The following is a 17547-nucleotide window of genomic DNA, read 5'->3' as shown; positions in this document are numbered from 1 at the left end:
TTGCCGGCATATAGCAATACTCCCAGGGGATGTGGTTGCATTCCCGGGGTATGGCAATACTCCCGGGGGTAAGGTTGCATTGCCGGGATACAGCAATACTCTCAGGGGATATGGTTGCATTCCCGGGATATGGCAATACTCTCAGGGGTATGGTTGCATTCCCGGGATGTAGCAACACTCCTGGGGTGTAGGAACATTCCCGGTATAAAGCAGCAGTCCCGGAGTGCTCACTCCCCCCGCCCCGCTCCGCTGCACGTGCTCTCTGTCCCGGACTGTATCCAAGCGGTTGCCCGGGTGACGGGGGGTTTGTTTATTTCCGGGCGACTGCCTCACTCACTGAGTGACTGGGTGGACGACTGAGTGAGTGAGTGGTCAGCTCTCCTCCCCCCCCCCCCCCCCCCTTCCAAAACCATGAGCTCCCCGGGTAGCCCCAGCCCGGGGCTGCCCACCCAGGAGCCCCCCAGCCCGGAGCAGCAGCAGCTCTGGGAGCCCCTGGACTCCCCCGAACCGATGCAGCCCAGCCCGGCGCCCAGCGTCTCGGTGATGCCCTCCCTGGTGGACGTGGGGCTTCAGGAGTGGCCGAACGGCTGGAGGTACGAGGGGCAGTTCGAGGGGAACCTGAAGCACGGACACGGGATCTTCCAGTGGGCCAGCGGCGAGGTAGGTCAGAGTCCAACCCCCGGACCCCAGCAACTCTGTCTTCATGCACTTCCCACTTGGGAGCCATCAAGCCGAGGGTTGCTTTAGCTTTCTGCCTCTTAACAACTGCCCTCCCCCACCCCTCCCCAGGAAGTGAGGGAACGAAACAGCCCCACTCCTCCCAATCTCTGTGCCACTTCATCCAGGACTCTGAGCTCCGTCACTGCAGCTGCAGGTACCCTGACCCATCCTGGAATCAAACAAGTCATCGTTTTGTTTTCTTGTTTTACGGCGCTTGAAAGAGGGACCCTGCAGAAATGTGCGTGTCCCCCTTGAACCGTGGAGGAGGAGGGGCAGATAAACCTCGACGGGCACGGTTTTATCAAATCGATAGGAAATGGAATGAGGCGAGCTGTTGAATAAGAACCTGATGGAAAGAAACCTGACAACGTGTGTGTCATGTGAATATGCTCAAAAGCGGGGCAGCCAAGTATCCATTAATCACACTTTGAACCACAGAGTTCTTACAGCTTTTACAACATGGACATTTGCCCACTGCTGGTCATCTCATATCCATCTATTCCCACCCCATTTGCCTACACTTGGTTGGTAATCTTGTATGCTATGGTGTCTCAAATGTTCCTGTCAGTGTTCTTAAATGTCTATCCTGTCCATGACCCTTGGAATTCTGCACCTCAATCAGATCATCCCTCGGTCTTCTCTAGTCTGAGTAAAACAAACCCCAGCCTATCCAGCCTCTCTTCATAGCTAAATCACTCCAGTCCAGGCAGCATCCTGGTGAATCTCCTGTACACCCTCTCTCGTGCAATCACATCCTTCCTGTCGTGTGGCGACCATAACTGTACCAGAACCAGCTGAACTAATGTCATATGGGTCAGGCAATGTATTTCTGGAAACCTTGGAACCAACTGCTTTTCAGAAATCAGATAATTTTGGCTTTCAAGTACAGCCTACTTCTGATTTCAAATTAAGTTTATCACTTCCTGCTGGTCTGGTGGCTTGGTGGTTAGCCCTACTGCCTCACAGTGCAAGTGACCCAGGTTCAATTCCCATCCTCAGGTGATGGTATGTGTGGAGTTTACACATTCTGATTCCACACGGTAGGATTTTAAGATTCAGTGGGGCCTGCTTCCCCACTGTAAGGATTCTATACTTTTCCTAAATCCCGGAGCAATGTAGTCATTTTTTTAATGCTTTTTACTTTTTAAAAAAATATACTTTTATTGAAAAAAAGAGCATTTCTTGGATACTACAACAAAAACTAAATTAAACAATTCAAAACAATACAAAGAAACCCACTAATTACATAAATAAATACTAACTAATAGCTAACAATTAACTAATAAATCATGACAGTTATAATAAGGATCCAGCTCAGCGAATCAAGGTAATAGCTCTCGACCATCGAGTACATAAATTTATACATATTCATATGTTTATAGTTCCTCCTCTCTGGATACCAGATTCATTAAACAGAATCGTCATGGCTATGTAAAAGCCCTTATTAGTATGGCAGACAAATCTGTACCCAAGTCGTCCAAAAAGGGCTGTCACGTCTTATAAAAATTCTCAGTTTTGTGGTGCACCATACTTGTAAGAAAATCCAAAGGGATGTGTTCCATGTCTAACTTAAACCCAACAGCCCTGGTGGGTTTGCAGACACCCACCCAACAGGATGTTCTTTCTTGCACAAAAAGTGAGAATACTGAAAAGCCTTTTTTTTTGTGCGTGTCTAATGGAAGTGGATTATCAAGGTCAACAAGAGATACCGGGTCCATCTCTACCTCTGTCCCCAAGACCCTCTCTATTTCACCTACTACAGCGCTCCAGTATGCCCGCAATCTGTGGCAAGACCAGAGACAATGACTGAGTGACCCATACTCACTTTGCATTTAGGACACATTGCAAATACTCCCACTTTAAATTTTGATAGTTGGTCTAGACCCAAGTGGACTCTATGGAGAATTTTCAATTTCGAGAGTGCAGTGTGGAAAAGCATAGCAGGTCAGGCAGCATCCGAGGAGCAGGCAAATCAACATTTCAGGCATAAGCCCTTCATCAGGAATCACGTTCTCCGAGAGGATGTTCAATTGCAAGGCATGGGTCCTGTTGCAAATGAAGATCCTTCTTGCATTTTCCCAGATATCCTCCCATACTTCAGAAGAGCTCTCAATGTCCAGCTTCCTCTCCCATACCTTACAGAGCCATTTGGTTTCGTCCGAGGGACCCTCCCCCAATAGATGATAGACATTACTGAGAGAAAGTGTGTTCTCTGCACCCTCTTTTCTGTGTCAGATCTATAAAAATCAGTTAGAAGTGTGGTCTCTTTTTGTATGAAATTTCTAATTTGAAAAAAATGGAAGAGGTTCCTACTGGGCTACTTGTATTTCCAGGCCAACTGGTCGAAAGACATCAGTATACCCCCCTCAAATAAGTCACCTAGCTGCTCATAGTTTAAACCCTGAGTCTATCATCCCCAGCTGAAAACCCGGCATACCAACTATGGGTGTGAAAAATAATGTTCTGGCAATTTGCTCTCATTCTGATGCATTGCCCTCCACTCCTTGACAGTATTAATAACTATGACAATATTACTTAACTGTCTTCATTTTGTCCAAGAACAGCAAGCTAGTAAGGGGGCATCTTGCCTCAGATGCTTCAATGTCCAACTAAAATGAGTAAAATACCCCTTTTACCTAACACTACGGGCAATTTAGCATGGCCAATTCACCTGACCTGCACATCTTTGGATAATGGGCAAAATTGGTTTTAAATAACCGATCAAAGACGGGAGTAATGAATATACCTAAGTAGAGAAAGCCCTCCTGCAACCATCTAAAGGGAAATCAAGATTCACCTTCAGGACCAGGCATTTTCGGGAGACCACCCACAGGCATGGCCTCTGATTTTGCAAAGTTGATCTTGTAACCTGAAAAGCCGCCAAATAAATTAATGCATTGTATCATTTGAGCCACTGAAACTGTTGGCTTTGATAAAAAGACAAGAACGTCATCTGCATACAGTGCAACGTTTTGTGATTTTGTCCCCAGTTCTGGAGCAGGTATATTGGGATCCTTATGTATTGTCTCCTCCAGCAATTCAATCACCAATGTGAAAAGCAATGGTGATAAGGGACAGCCTTGTCAACTGCTCCTAAGGATATTGAACTTGCTTGACAGCGCACCATTGGTGATGATCACAGCAAGAGGGTCACTATTCAAAACTTTTACCCATCTGATGAAGGCTTCACCCAAGCCAAAGCACTGTAAAATATCAAAAAGATATGGCCACTCGACCGGTTGAATGCCTTCTCTGCATCTAAAGAGATCACTAATCCCTGTACCAATTGTTGTTGGCATGCTTGGATCATATTAAGTAACCTCCTGACCTTATTTGACGATTGGCGACCTTTTATAAAACCCATCTGATCCCCCTTAATGACGGAGGGCAGCACAGTTTCTAGTCTTAGTGCAAGAGTCTTAGAGAGGATTTTGAAATCGATATTCAGGAGTGAGATGGGCCTCTCGGAGGCACAGTCCTCTGGGGCCTTCCCTTTTTTTTAAGGATAAGAGAGATGTTTGCTTCTCTTAAAGATGGTGGGAGGAGGCCATGACTATGTGAATCGTTAAACATACTAAGCATTGGTCCTGACAGTACATTTATAAATTCCTTATAAAGCTCACTGGGAAGTCCATCAGGACCAGGTGCCTTTCCACAATGAAGCAGCCTCACAGTCTCCTGCACGTCTTGCACTGACAACGGGACATTAAGGAGACACTCTTGCTCAGGGTTCTCTCCCAGGAGGTCCAAATTCTTTAAAAAAAGACTCCATCCTAACCCACCCAACCTCTCAACTTTCAGACTGGTATAGTTTGGAGTAAAATTTCTGCGTTAATCCTTTTAGGTTCAAGGGTAAAACTTCCAGTATCCTCCCTGATGGAGATAAGGGCTTGGCGAGCCCTCCTTTTCCTGGCGAGGTACGCTAAGTACTTGCCCCGGCTTGTCCCCATGCTCAAGCAGCCTTTGGTTTGCAAATGTAGGCTCCCTCTTAGCTGTCTGTGTGAGCATGGAGTTCAGTGTGGATTGAAGTGCTGTGCTCTGCAGTTTAATCAGCGAGGGCCTGTCAAAGTATGCCTTTCAGAGGTGTCTCAAGCAAGCACTGCTGCTCACCCTTCTGCCATTTCTTCCTGGCAGAATAGGAAATAACTAACCCCCCCAGCATAGACTTTAGCAGTTTCCCAGAGAATGGATGGATTACTGGCTGAGTCTTAAAAAAGCCCTGAACTCATTAGAAAAGAATTCAGTAAAGTTAAGGATGAAGGGATCCAGTCGCTAGTGCCTCGATCCTACCACAGTATCCTTACTCTTGACCATTAAATATACTGGAGCGTGATCAGAAATAATGATATTGCCAATTGTACATGGCACCACTGAGTTCATGCACTGGGGAGTCAAAAAGAGATCAGTCCTGGTATGGTATTTGTGCAGATTTGAGAAAAACGTAAAATCCCTGCCAGTATGGTGAAGGTGCCTCCAAACATCTACCAATCCTAGATCAACACACAAATCCCTTAATAGCTTAGATTGTGAAGAAGATATCGGGGGTGGGGGGTGGGGGGGGGGGTGGTGGGAGGGGGGGGGGGCCTTTTGGCAATCTGTCCACTGTCCCCCACTCCAACAATAGTATGCTGAGATGCAAGGTTAACCAATCTAGCACATGCATCAATCAAGAACTTGAGGGGTTGGGCTGAAGGACAATAAACATTTATCTTCCCCATTTATCAAAGCTTTAAGGATTAAAAATTTCCCATGTGCATCTTTAATACACTGTAGCAACTTAAATGGAAGATTCCTAACAAGTATGGCCTCTCCCCTACTCCTAGTATTGAAAGATGAGAAATAAACCTAGTCATACCCATTCGGTTGCAGTTTCAGATGCTCTACCTCGTAAAGGTGTGTTTCTTGCATGGCCAGTTCACCTGACCTGCACGTCTTTGGATTGTGGGAGGAAGCCAGAGCACCCAGAGCAAACCCACACTGACACAGGGAGAGAACGTACAAACCCCACAGAGACAGTCGCCCGAGGCTGGAATCGAACCGGGGTTCCTGGCACTGAGGCAGCAGGGCTAACCACTGAGCCACCCAGGTTGCCTCTCCATTGTGCCACCCCTTTTTATTCTAAACTTGTCTGTATGTCACTTCCTTCTGTATTTTCACTCCATATCTATCTTCCTGTCAAGTTAACCAACTGCACCAGAAAACCTTCCCACAAGGATGTTGGCCTTGTTCCAATTTTGGCACAACCCATCAGACTTGTGCAGGTCTCACCTTCGCCAGAGACAAATCCAGTGATCCAGGAATCTTTGTGCTTTATTATTACAGTATTATGTTGGGAGCTTCTACAAGGATCACCGTCATGGACATGGGATCTACGTCTGGCCAGACGGGAGTAAATTCACAGGAATGTTTTACCTGGATCGAAAAGATGGATATGGGACCTTAGAAATGAAGGATGGTGCTATATTCCAGGTACTTCCATATATTCAGGGAAAAAAGAAGCTTGAAGTATTTTACTTCGAATCCCCACAGTGTGGGAGCAGGCCATTCAGCTGCTTGAGTCCACACAACCCCTCCAAAGAACATCTCACCTAGACCCACCCCAACCGTGCATTTCCATGGCTAATCCACTTAGCCTGCACATCCCTGGACATGCCAGGCAATTTAGCGTCGCCAATCCACCTTGTGGCTAAAGGCAGAGGATATTAAGCTTGCATTATCAGCCCTGATTGTATTGGATGGTGGCATAGGCTCAAAGGGCCTACTCCTGCACCTATTTTCTATGGTTCGGACCTGCACATCTGGGAGGAAACCCATGCTGACACAGAGAGAATGTACAAACTCCACACAGACAGTCACACAAGAGTGGAATTGAACCTGTGTCCCAAGTGCTGTGAGGTAGCAATGCTTACCACTGAGCCACTGCAACTTGTTGCAAAGTTGGCAGTGCATTCTCAATATTCATTGGATATGGTAAATGCAAGCAAGGCCTGTAATTGATTGCTGATCCCTCATTACCCTTAAACATGTGATGAAGTTACTCCCACACTATCATTAAATAGGAAGCTCCAAGGTGACTCTGTGGCTCTATTTTGACAAAGTAACGATAAAGGACAGTAAAATGCTTCAAGAAACTGGAATTCTGAAATGAACACAGAGAATGCTGGAGAAACTCAGCATGTCTGAAGAGTCTTAATGGACTTGAACAATTAGCTGACACAGATACAGTCAGACCTGTTGAGTTTCTCCAGCATCTTTGTATTTGATAAATGACAGACTTATGTTTCCAAGTTAGAATGCTATGTCGCTAAGAGAGAAAATGCTGCCCTTGTCCTTTTAGGTGGTGGAGGACACAGGTTTGGAAGGTACTGCCAAGCAAGCCTTGGTGTGTTGCTGTACTGCATTCTGTGAGTAAGACATCGTACTCTGGTGATGGATGAAGAGAATAGTTCAGATAGTTAAAAAAAAGGCACCAAAGTAAATGATGAAGACAGGAAAGAGTTTCCAAACTGGCAATGTTGGCAGTGGACCTTGCCCATTAGCTGAATACATTGGAACATGATGGGGGCCCTGCCACTTTTCCAATCTCTAAAGATATTGCAGGCCTACCAGCAGCATGGTGCTGGAGAAGTGAGAGAGAGAATCAAAAGTATGTTGTATTTCTCAAACTTACGCAGAGGGGACATTAGTTTCTGAGTGTGTGTGCTACATGTTTTATTCACAGGGTTTTTTGATGTCTGCTTCATGGTTCTAAGCTGCTTCCAGCTCATTGTACAGTTTGCTGACTTTATTTCAGAATCCACATCCAGACTTAACCAATCAAGTAGAGAGAGCACCAATAGTAAACTGACTCACAAAAGGTAACAGGTCAATTGAACCACTGAACAGCACAGCTTTTACAGCAATCCCATAATATGATGTATCTGCTTCATTCTTTGCAATGTGAGCTGTTCAGATTGAAGAGAGACAAAGGGCAATAATGAATTAGGGGTCGTGGTGACATAGTGATATTGTCACTAAATGAGTATTCCAGAGCCACAGGCTAATGCTATAGAGATTTGAACATAATAGTTTCGAATCTGACCATGGCCAATGGTGAAATTTCAATTTGATAATGTAGAACCACTGGTAATTGTGGCCATGCCATGCAAACCAATCTGGTTCATTAGTGCCCATTACAGAAAAACAGCTGCTGTCCTTAACTGGTCTGGTCATTGACTCTATAACATTGACTGAAACACTTATGTGCCCTGTGAACAGCATGACATACCTATTGGTTGTTTCAAAGTTGCAACAAATCCTTAAGTAAGGAATAAATCTGGACAAACCATCTAGCTTCAACCTCGGCACCAGAAAACCCAGCCTTAATGTCCTTAATAACATCTGGGGGCCTGTGAAAAAAATTGGGAGCACTGTCTCACAGTCTAGTCAAGTAACCATGTGATATAGTCATACTTAACGGAATCATGCCAGACAATGCCCCAGCCACCATCCTCACCATCCTTGGATACTTCCTCTCCCATCAACAGGACAGGTCCAGCAGAGGTGGTGTCAAAGTGATACACAGTCAGGAGGGAGTTGCCCTGAGTGTCCTTAACATTCACTCTGTAGCCCATGAAATTAGATTAGATTAGATTAGATTACTTACAGTGTGGAAACAGGCCCTTCGGCCCAACAAGTCCACACCGCCCCGCCGAAGCGCAACCCACCCATACCCCTACATTTACCCCTTACCTAACACTATGGGCAATTTTGCATGGCCAATTCACCTGACCTGCACATCTTTGGACTGTGGGAGGAAACCGGAGCACCCGGAGGAAACCCACGCAGACACGGGGAGGACGTGCAAACTCCACACAGTTAGTCGCCTGAGGCGGGAATTGAACCCGGGTCTCTGGCGCTGTGAGGCAGCAGTGCTAACCACTGTGACACCGTGCCGCCCAAATCTCATTGCATCAGGTCAAACATGGGCAAGGAACTTTCCCGCTGTTTAGCACTGACAAACAAACCCCTTCCCTCAGCTGAGGAATCGGTACCTCTCCATGTTGAACAACACTCCTTCAAAGGTGACAACAGACACAAAACATATGCTGAGTGGGGGTCCTCACTGTCCATCACCAAGAACAGCTTGGCAGCAGCATCATTGATTGAACTGGTCATAGGACATAGCTGCTAGGCTGGGTCTGCGGCAGGACGTGAGAGAGTCAACAAGCGGGAAATATATCTTTGACTTCATCTTCACCTGTCAGCTGGCTGGAAATGCATTTGTCTGTGATAGTGGAAGTGACCACTGCACAGTCCTTATGGAGACAAATACCATCTTTATTTTAAAGATACTTTCCTTAATTTTCTTTGGCACAGTCACTGTGTTGAATGAGATAGACTTTGTACAGATCAAACAACTCAAGACTGGATATCCATGAGGCACTGTGGAGGGCCATCAATAGCAGCATTGTGTTCAACCAGAATTTGCAACATCATGGCTTGGCCTATGGCCTGCCCCACCCTTACTACCAAGCCAGAGGATCAGTCAGGGTTCATTAAAGAGAGCAGAAGGGGATGCCAGGAGCATCCTAACCCAAAAATGGAAGTGTCAACCCAATACAAGACTTCCTCTACTTTTTGTCATTTACACAAATGATTTGGATGCGAGCATAAGAGGTACAGTTAGTAAGTTTGCAGATGACACCAAAATTGGAGGTGTAGTGGACAGCGAAGAGGGTTACCTCAGATTACAACACGATCTGGACCAGATGGGCCAATGGGCTGAGAAGTGGCAGATGGAGTTTAATTCAGATAAATGCAAGGTACTGCATTTTGGGAAAGCAAATCTTAGCAGGACTTATACACTTAATGGTAAGGTCCTAGGGAGTGTTGCTGAACAAAGAGACCTTGGAGTACAGTTCATACTCCTTAAAAGTGGAGTCGCAGGTAGATAGGATAGTGAAGAAAGTGTTTGGTATGCTTTCCTTTATTGGTCAGAGTATTGAGTACAGGCGTTGGGAGGTCATGTTGCGGCTGTGCAGGACATTGGTTAGGCCATTGTTGGAATATTGCGTGCAATTCTGGTCTCCTTCCTATTGGAAAGATGTTGTGAAACTTGAAAGGGTTCAGAAAAGATTTATAAGGATATTGCCAGGGTTGGATGATCTGAGCTACAGGGAGAGGCTGAACTGGCTAGGCTGTTTTCCCTGGAGCGTCAGAGGCTGAGGGGTGACCTTAGAGGGGTTTACAAAATTATGAGGGGCATGGATAAGATAAATAGACAAAGTCTTTTCCCTGGGGTTGGGGAGTCCAGAACTAGAGGGCATGGGTTTAGGGTGAGAGGGGAAAGATATAAAAGAGACCTACAGGGCAACATTTTCACACAGAGGGTGGTATGTGAATGGAATGAGCTGCCAGATGCTGTGGTGGAGGCTGGTACAATTGCAACATTTTAGAGGCATTTGGATGGGCATATGAATAGGAAGAGTTTGGAGGGATATGGGCCGGGTGCTGGCAGGTGGGAATAGATCGGGTTGGGATATCTGGTCGGCATGGACAGGTTGGACCGAAGGGTCTGTTTCCATGCTGTACATCTCTAAGACTCTATGACTCTACTCGTGTACCAAACAGAATAAGCAGCAAATGATTGACAGACCTGAGTGATTCTACAACCAGTGGATCAGATCTAAGCTCTCTGTTCTTGCTGCATTCAGTTATGAATGGTAGTGGACAATTAGCAATCAGGTTGCAGCTCTGTGATTATCCCTGTACCCAATGATGTATTGGTGAAGTGGGGGTGGGGGCAGCACATTGGTGTAAGAGACAAGGCTAAAATATTTGGATCCCTTTTCAGCCAGTAGAGCCAAGGGGATGGTCCATCTCGTCCTCCTCCAGAGTTCCCCAGAATCACAGATGCCAATCTTAGAGTCATAGAGATGTAGAGCACAGAAACAGACCTGCTGCCCAACTCATCCATGGCGACCAGATATCCCAACTAAATAATCTAGTCCCATTTGCCAGCACTTGACCCATATCTCTCTTAAACCCTTCCTGTTCATATACCCGGCCAGATGTCTTTTAAATGTTGCAATTGTACCAGCTCCACCACTTCCTCTGGCAGCTCATTCCATACATGCACCACTCTCTGTGTGAAAAGGTTGCATCTTTAGGTCTCTTATATCTTTCCCCTCTCACCCTCAATCTATGCCCTCTCGTTCTGGACTCCTCCACTCAACCTCTATAAAATCACCCCTCAGCCTCCAACGCTCCAGGGTAAACAGCCCCAACCTATTCAGCCTCTCCCTATAGCTCAAATCCTCCAAGCCTGGCAACATCCTTGTAAATCTTTTCTGAACCCTTTCAAGTTTCACAACATCATTCCGAAAGGAAGGAGACCAGAATTGCACGCAATATTCCAACAATGGCCTAACCAATGTCCTGCACAGCCGCAACATGACCTCCCAACGCCTGTACTCAATACTCTGACCAATAAAGGAAAGCATACCAAACACTTTCTTCACTATCCTATCTACCTGCGATTCCACTTTCAAGGAGCTATGAACCTACACTCCAAGGTCTCTTTGTTCAGCAACACTCCCTAGGACCTTATCAAGTGTATAAGTCCAACTAAGATTTGCTTTCCCAAAATGCAGCACCTCACACTTATCTAAATTAAACTCCATCTGCCACTCCTCAGCCCATTGGTCCATCTGATCAAGATCCCGTTGTAACCTTCTTTGCTGTCCACTACACTTGCAATTTTGGTGTCATCTGCAAACTTACTAACTATACCTCTTTTGCTCACATCCAAATCATTTATATAAATGACAAAAAGTAGTGGACCCAGCACCGATCCTTGTGGCACTCCATTGGTCACAGGCCTCCAGTCTCAAAAACAACCCTCCATCACCACCCTCTGTCTTCTACCTTTGAGCCAGTTCTGTATCCAAATACCTAGTTCTCCCAGTATTCCATGAGATCTAGCCTTGTTAACGAGTCTTCCATGCGGAACCTTGTCGAACGCCTTACTGAATTCCATATCGATCACGTCCACTGCTCTGCCCTCATCAATCCTCTTGGTTACTTCTTCAAAAAAACTCAATCAAGTTCGTGAGACATGATTTCCCATGCACAAAGCCATGTTGACTATCCCTAGTCAGACCTTACCTTTCCAAGTACATGAAAATTCTGTCCCTCAGGATTCCCTCCACCAACTTTGGGGCAGCACGGTTGTTCAGTGGTTAGCACTGCTGCCTCACAGCACCAAGGATCCGGGTTCAATTCCCACCTCAGGCAGCTGTCTGTGTGGAGTTTGCACATTCTCCCTGTGTCTGTGCGGGTTTCCTCCGGGTGCTCCAGTTTCCTCCCTCAGTCCAAAGATGTGCAGGTTAGGTGAATTGACCATGCTAAATTGTCCATAGGGTTAGGTGCAGCAGTATATGTAAGGGAATAGGTCTGGGTGGGTTGCTGTTCAGAGGGTTAGTGTGGACTTGTTGGGCTGAAGGGCCTGTTTCCACACTGTAGGGAATCTAAGATGAACTTTCCTACCACCAACGTCAGGCTCACTGGTCTATAATTCCCTGGCTTGTCCTTATCACCTTTCTTAAACAGTGGCACCACATTAGCCAACCTCCAGTCTTCAGGCACCACACCTGTGACTATCAATGACACAAATATCTCAGCAAGAGGCCCAGCAAGCATATCCCTAGCTTCCCATAGATTTTTAGGGTACACCTGATCAGATCATGTCGATTTATCCACCTTTATGCATTTCAACACATCCAACACTTCCTCCTCTGTAATATGGACATTTTTCAAGATGTCACCATCTATTTCCTACATTCTATATCTTCCATGTCTTTCTCCACAGTAAACACTGATGCAAAATACTCGTTTAGTATCTCCTTCATCTCCTGAAACACTGCACAAAGGCTGCCTTGCTCATCTTTGAGGGGCCCTATTCTCTCTCCAGTTCCCCTTTTGTCCTTAATTTATTTGTAAAATCCCATTGGATTCTCCTTAACCCTATTTGTCAAAGCTATCTCATGTCCCCTTTTTGCCCTCCTGATTTCTCTCTTAAGTATACTCCTACTGCCTTTATACCCATCTATGGATTCACTCGATCTATCCTGTCTATACCTGACATATGTTTCCTTCTTTTTCTTAACCAAACCCTCAATTTCAGTAGCCATCCTGCATTCCCTATACCTACCAGTCTTCCATTTCATCCTAATAGGAATATACTTTCTCTGGATTCTCATTATATCATTTCTGAAGGCTTCCCATTTTCCAGCCGTCCCTTTACCTGCGAACATCTGCGTCCAATCAACTTTTGAAAGTTCTTGCCTAATATTGTCCAAATTAGCCTTCCTCCATTTTAGAACTTCAACTTTTAGAACTAGTCTATCCTTTTCCATCACTATTTTAAAACTAATAGAATTATGGGCGCTGGTCCCAAAGTGCTCCCCCACTGACACCTCAGTCACCTGCCCCGCCTTATTTCCCAAGAGTAGGTCAAGGTTTGCACCTCCTCTACTAGGTACATCTACATACTGAATCAGAAAATTTTCTTGAACCACTTCTCTTTATTTCATGTGATATTAAGAAATGGGTGAAGGCACTGGATTACAGCAAAGTTGATGGCCCCTGACAACATTCCGACTATAGTACTGAAGACCTGTGCTCCAGAACTAGCTGCACACTTAGCCAAGTTGTTCCCATACAGTTAAAGTACTGGCACCTTGCAAACTCATGACCATGTCCATCTAGAAAGACAAGGGCAGCAGAGATATGGGAACACCACCACCTGCAGGTTCCACTCCAAGCCACATCCTGACTTAGAAATATATCTCCATTCATTCTGTGTCCTGGGTCCTAACAACATTGTCGGTCTACCAACGGTACATGGACTTCAGCAGTTCAAGAAGGCAGCTCATCACCACCATTAAGGTTGGGCAATAAATGCTGTCCCAGCTAGCAACATCCATATCCCGTGGGCGAATGAAAAAGAATCCATCTGACATTGTGAAAATTAGCAAAGGAATATCCTCTCCCCAAAAAGCAGTAAAGACTCAATCCAAACAATTACTGTCCTCTCAGAGTACTTCTCATCATCAGCAAAACGATGGAAGGTGTCGAGAATGGCGCTATCAAGCAACATTTGTTCAGTCACACAGCTCCTGACATCATTGCAACTTTGGTCCAAACATGGACAAAAGAGCTGGACTCAGGGGTTCTGATGAGAGAGACTGCCTGAATATTAAGTCAGCATTTGACTGACTATGGTGATATTCAATGGTATTAGTGTTGCTGAATACCCTACAATCAACATCCATTTATTGACCAGAAATTGAACTGGAACAGTCATTTAAATACTGTGCCTAACTAGAAGATCAGAGGCTTGAAATTCTGCGGTAGGTAATTAATTCACCTCCTGTTCTCTTCAAAGCCTGTCCAGTATCTAAACAGCACAAGGCAAGAGAGTGATGGAATACTCTCTACTTGTCTGGATGAGTGCAACTCTTGCAACACTCAAAAAGCTCAACATCATCCAGGACAAATCAGTCTAATTGATTGTTACTCTATCTACCACTTTCACATTCACTGCCTTCACCATTAACTCAGAGTGCATCTACAAAATGTATTGTCGCAACTCACTGCGGCTCCTTTGACAGCTCCTTTCAAATGTGTGACCTCTATCATCGAGAAGGACAAGGGCAGCAGATACATGGGAACAATATGATTTTCAAATTCCCCTCTAAACCACATGCCACCCTATCTTATAGAGTCATAGCATCATACAGCGTGGAAACAGACGCTTTAGTCCAAATAGTCCACATCGAACATGTGCCCAAACTAGGCTAGTGCCACCTGCCTATATTTGGCCCACATCTCTCCAAATATTTTCTATTTCTGTACTTAACAAAATGTCTTTTATATTTAACTGTACCCGCATGCACCACTTCCTCAGAAAGTTGATTCCACACACTAACCACTCTCTTTGTAAAAGAGTTGCCCCTTGTGTCTTTTTTAAGTCTTTCTCCTCTCACCTTAAAAATATGCCCCCCAATTTTGAACACCTCCACCCTAGGAAAAAGACCTTTGCTATTCACCTTATTAATGCCCCGCATGATTTTATAGACATCTGATGCTCCAGTGAAAAAAGTCCCGGCCGATCCAGTCTATTTTTATAATTCAAACCCTCCATTCCCAGCAACATCCTGGTAAATGTCTTCTGAACCCTGTCCAGTTTAATATTATCCTTCTGGCAACAGGATGACCCGAACTGGACACTACTCCAGAAGAGGCCTCACCAATGTCCTGTTCGAACTCAACACGATGCCCCAACTCCTACACTCAAAAGTCTGAGCAATGAAGCAAGCATGCTAAATGACTTTTTCCCCAATCTGTCTGCCTGTGATGCACATTTCAAAGAGTTTTATTGAAAATATATTGCTGTTTCCTTCACTGTCTCTGGGTCAAAATCCTGGAACACTCCCTTCTAGAATTGTGGGCGTACCTACATTCCAAGGACTGTAGCGGTATAAGAGGTGAGATATGACCACCTTCTCAAGGGTACCTAGGGATGGGAAATAAATGCTGGCTTAACCAGTGATGCTTTTATCAATGAAACAAATACAGAGAGGAGAGATTCCATGCATGCAAACTAAAAGAAGCAATCAAAGAAACAACAAAAAAAAGTGTATATTCTATATAAAAATGCTATTAGATTAGATTCCCTACAGTGTGGGAACAGGCCCTTCGGCCCAGCCAACCCACACCGACCCTCCGAAGAGTAACCCACCCAGACCCATTTCCTTCCAACTAATATACCTAACACTATGGGCAATTTAGCCTGGCCAATTCACCTGACCTGCACATCTTTGGACTAGACAAGTGAATAGTCCCAGAGGACCGGCAGAAGGCAAATATGATTCCTGTATGTCAATAGGGATATTGAACCATTCAGAGAACTATAGATCAGTTACTGTAATGTAGCAACAATAATGGAATTTTTACTGAATTATGTCATAGGAAAAATCTCAAAATCGCAACAACAACTAAAAGTAATCAACACACTCCTCTCAAAAGGGAAGGTCATATGTGGCCAGCCTTGGTGAGTGAAATAACTCCACAGAACCCTATCGTCACCCTTTATTTACACATTAATAATCCATGACTCTAGTACTGCCTCTTCAGAGTTATGTACTAGAGTGTCAGTATCTCTGACACTCAACCTTTTTATATGTCAGCCAAGGCTCCCTGGTTGGACCACATTATCAGGCCCAATCAGGGAACTCATATTCTGTGAGGTGCAGCTGGCTGACCTCAGTACAATCACCACAGTGAGGTTTTCCATGAAGTAACAGAACAATCATGGAATAGGAACTAAAAGCAGGGATAGGATACTAGGTGCTTCAAGTTTTCAGTACAATCCTGTCAGATCTATTTGCGGCCTAAATTCCACTTTCCTGCCTGCCTCCTTAAATCCTTGATTTCCTTGTAGATCAAAAAGCAGAATATATGCTTAATTAAATCATTAATCTAAACCTAGATCAGTGTGAGATGCTTCATTTTGTGAGGAATATAGGGAGCACATAAGGCTTCAACAATCAGCCTAACTGGGATAGAGGAACTAATGGATCTGGGAATGTAAGTTATCAAACAATTTAAAGTAGCTGTAACTTTTAAAAAAAAAAACTCTCAAGACATAAGTAAAGCACTGAGGTTCGTTTCAAGAAGATGAAGTTTGCAGGTGAACTAAAGGGAGTGATTCTGAAAAGTTTGATGTCTCAGGTTTTGATGGCGTCGATGTGGAGTAGGCATTTCCATTTGTACAGATGTGAAAATGAACATGCACATAAGATGGGCAGTACTAAATCTAATAAAAAACTCAGGTGAAACTTCTTTCCCTGAGAGTGTTGTGAACGACGACCTTTGTTGCAAATGGAGAAAGTTGGGGTCAAGAAGATAGATAGAGTTAGGAACGTGTGCTGAACACATGAGAGGAAAGCAATCAGAACATGACATGCACCCCATCCCAACAGTATCCCAATTCCATCTGTGCGTCACAAGCACCACACTTGTGCTGGTGCCCCTTTATTACGTTTCCTGATATATCAAGCTCCTTATTTTTGTCTCTTTTGTCCTTTCATGGGATGCGGGCATCACTGACAATGCTGGTATTTGTTGACCCACCCATAATTGCACCTAAGCCGAGTGACTTGCTAGACCATTTCAGAGGGCAGTTCAGAATCAACCACATTACTGTGGTTCTGTACTCCCTATCATCTTTTTTGTGCACGGACCTATGAGGTCCATGCGGGGCCGGAGCTTTCAAAATGGGAAGTCAGTGTGTCTACAGGTGGATCACGCAGATGGGCATGTGTAGAGTCTTGCAGTCACTGTGCAGCTTAGGGCAAATGCGGTTCTGGGCCTTGAGTTACACATAGGCCGGACCAGGTGAGAGTTTCAAATAGAAACAGAAAAACGCTGGAGAAACTCAGCAGGCCTGGCAACATCTGTGGAGAGAGAAACCAAGTTAATGTTTTGAGTCCAGTACGATTCCTTCAGAATGTCCTTCCCTAAAGGTCGATGTTGCACCAAATGGATTTTTATGTCAATCGATGTTAGTCATCAAGGTCACTAACTGGTGCTGGTGTTACATTTAAGATTTGTTCATTGAATTTCAATCCTACCAACTGCTATGTTTGGATTTGAACCCAGCAATGACCACTCACCCCAAAGAACTACACTACCCCTCTGGATTACAGTGAGTTCCCAACTATACTGCTGCCTCCACCTTTGTTTCAGTTGCAGTGTTGTGCTGTTTTGTACGGACTTAAA

The 17547-nt window shown here is 44.9% G+C and overlaps 1 protein-coding gene across 1 annotated transcript in view; it reads left to right on the top strand.

Moving 5' to 3' along the window:
• Positions 1-398: 398 nt before the first annotated feature.
• ankmy1 (ankyrin repeat and MYND domain containing 1) overlaps positions 399-17547 on the top strand; it is a 95960-nt gene continuing 78811 nt past the window's right edge. The window contains exons 1-2 of the mRNA XM_072573064.1: positions 399-660; positions 6043-6189. Coding sequence (XP_072429165.1) covers positions 412-660; positions 6043-6189 — 396 coding nt within the window. The 5' untranslated portion in view covers positions 399-411. The remainder of the gene's footprint in view (positions 661-6042; positions 6190-17547) is intronic.

The sequence above is a fragment of the Chiloscyllium punctatum genome, chromosome 6 (genome assembly GCF_047496795.1).
Source record: "Chiloscyllium punctatum isolate Juve2018m chromosome 6, sChiPun1.3, whole genome shotgun sequence".
NCBI lineage: Eukaryota > Metazoa > Chordata > Chondrichthyes > Orectolobiformes > Hemiscylliidae > Chiloscyllium > Chiloscyllium punctatum.
This window is presented reverse-complemented; position numbering and strand designations above follow the sequence as displayed.